We start from the raw sequence: 2,085 nt of genomic DNA, 5'->3' as shown, positions 1-2,085 counted from the left end.
GCTCCCGGGCCAGGAAAGGTGCCCTGGGCGCACGGGACGCAGGTGGCGTTGCCACCAGGGCTCTGTGCAGCGGGCCGCTAGGTAATGCCCTGTGGAGCCCAGGCTGGGGTCAGAGTCATAGGGGCTCCCGCCTTCCCTCCCTCCCTCCCTCCCTGTGCTCCCTACTTCTCTCCCCTCCCCCACCCCCACCCCTAGCCCCCGCCTCCCCCCCACCCCCCACCCCACCCTCACCCCGCAGCCACTCGCCTGCCGGGCAGCCCCTGCAGCAGAGCGGACCCGTCCTCTTCCGAAAGTCGGGGGCACAGTCACACCTGGGGCTGGGGGTGCCGCCCCGGCCCTGGGCGCCCAGCAGGAGCAGGAGGAGGGCCTGGGAGACAGGGGCTGCTGGCTCCCGCGTGGGCATGGCTTCCCCGCGCACGGCCTCTCCCTGCCCAGTCTCCCCAGCGTCAGGGGCCCCAGGATGTTGCCCTCAGAGCAGCCCACTTCTCAGGTTCTTGGGCAGAAGGGGTGCCCAGGGGGTGGGGATGAGACAGGGAGACAGGCCCGGCTGGGCAAGAGGAGGGCTCCCCCAGCCCCTCACAGGGCCCCTCCAGCAGCGGCATCAGGCAGCCCCACCCCTGCCCGAGGGACCCCGCTCTCTCCCTCCAGGGCCTCCAGACCTCAGGGACCCTGGCAGGGTGCTTCCTCTGGTCGGAAGAGCCCGCCCTGGCTGAGCCTCTAACTAGGTCAGAGGGCAGGGCCTGCCCAACCCCCAGCGAGTCTGGGAGCAAGTTTCAGATATTCGCTATTCGCGGGACCCCTTCCTCCCCGCGCAGATCCAGGCCCAGAGACTTGAGGCCGCCCCCCCACCCCCCATCCCCACTCACTGCAGCCACCACTGCCGCCCAGCGTCGGGGCTGCCGGTCCATGGCCCGGTGCCTCGCCGCTCTGGGCCCTCAAGCGCAACTGGAAGGGGCAGGACAGGCGTGTGCCTGCGGGGGCTTCCCCACTCAGCCCGCCCTGCCCACCGCAGTTCCGGCCCAGCACCCAGCCGCAGGGCCCGCCCCCTGCCACCCCGGGAGCCTGCCTGCCTCGGTGGTGGGGGTCGGGGAACAGCCCAGGGGCCCTGGAAGTGAAGCCCTGACCTGGGGGGGCGGGCAGCAAGGTGCACAGAGCACAGGGCTGCCCTGGTGCCCAGCCTGGCTTCCAGCCTCAGCCCCGAGACCACCACTCCGGGGTGAAGTAACTTCCTCCACGGCGTTTCAGAGCCAGGCCCCTGCAGATGCTGTAAGGTGTGGGTGCAGGGGCCCCTCCCCTGGAGAGGAGCCCCAGAGAGACCCCGGTGAGCCCAGGACAGGTCGCCCACCCAGCCTACGCTCACGGGGCAGCCCAGGCGGGCACCACGAGGGGCTCCAATGGTGGACCTCATGGCTGTGTAGGGGACGGGTTGGTTTTGGGGTGTTGGGCTGGTGGCCTCTGCCCTCTAATTCACTGCTGCTCCCCGCGGTCTCTCCCCCGGTGCCCCACCACAGATGAGTCCTGAAAGGGGTGGGTTCCGAAAGCAGAGGCCTCCTTCCAGTGGCGTATGTACAAGTCTTTATAAAAGAATCAAAGCTCAATAAATATGCAACTTTACAGCGAGCCCAGCGGGCCTGGGGGCGAGAGGGAGGCGAGGGCAAGCGACTGTCCCATCTGGGGCCAGAGGAGGGTGGAGGTGGGTGGCCCTGGAGCCCAGCGCAGTGGAAGCTGGTGACTTCAGGGAATAGCGGACGAGGAATCCTGCTGGGCAGGCGGGGGACGGGGGGCAGGTTAGTGACGGTGGGGACTGTGGGGGCCATCCTGAGCCTGGGCCTCTGCCGAACCCTCCTCATCTCCATCCAGTCCTGCCAAGTGCAAACGGCCCAGCGGCGGCAGGGGTCCCGCCCGGCACTCGGCTTGTGCGCACACAGGCAGCAGCTGGAGCGGGGGCCGCACCCCCACGGAGGCCTGCTGTCTGCTGTCCGTGGTCAGTGGCACCTTGGGGGCCTCCTTCTGCTCAGACCTCCCTGCAGGGGAGGGGAGGGGAGAGACAGTTCTTCTTTGCTGATGCCACTCAGAGGGACTCCA

The 2,085-nt window shown here is 69.1% G+C and overlaps 2 protein-coding genes across 2 annotated transcripts in view; both read right to left on the bottom strand.

The window, feature by feature from the left end:
• The window catches only part of TNFRSF25 (TNF receptor superfamily member 25), a gene marked incomplete at its 3' end in the record, with an annotated part of 5,021 nt that extends 2,950 nt beyond the window's left edge, over window positions 1-2,071 (bottom strand). Inside the window, exons 1-2 of the mRNA XM_023747283.1 lie at window positions 867-2,071; window positions 247-367 (exon numbers count right to left, since the gene is read on the bottom strand). Of these exons, the coding sequence (XP_023603051.1) occupies window positions 247-367; window positions 867-908 (163 nt within the window). The remainder of the gene's footprint in view (window positions 1-246; window positions 368-866) is intronic.
• The window catches only part of PLEKHG5 (pleckstrin homology and RhoGEF domain containing G5), a 25,785-nt gene continuing 25,488 nt past the window's right edge, over window positions 1,789-2,085 (bottom strand). Inside the window, 1 exon segment of the mRNA XM_023747282.1 lies at window positions 1,789-2,010. Coding sequence (XP_023603050.1) covers window positions 1,789-2,010 — 222 coding nt within the window.

This window comes from Myotis lucifugus, unplaced genomic scaffold (genome assembly GCF_000147115.1).
Source record: "Myotis lucifugus unplaced genomic scaffold, Myoluc2.0 scaffold_829, whole genome shotgun sequence".
In the NCBI taxonomy this organism is placed as follows: domain Eukaryota; kingdom Metazoa; phylum Chordata; class Mammalia; order Chiroptera; family Vespertilionidae; genus Myotis; species Myotis lucifugus.
Note: the sequence above shows the minus strand (reverse complement) of the source record. Positions and strands in the feature narration are given on the sequence as shown.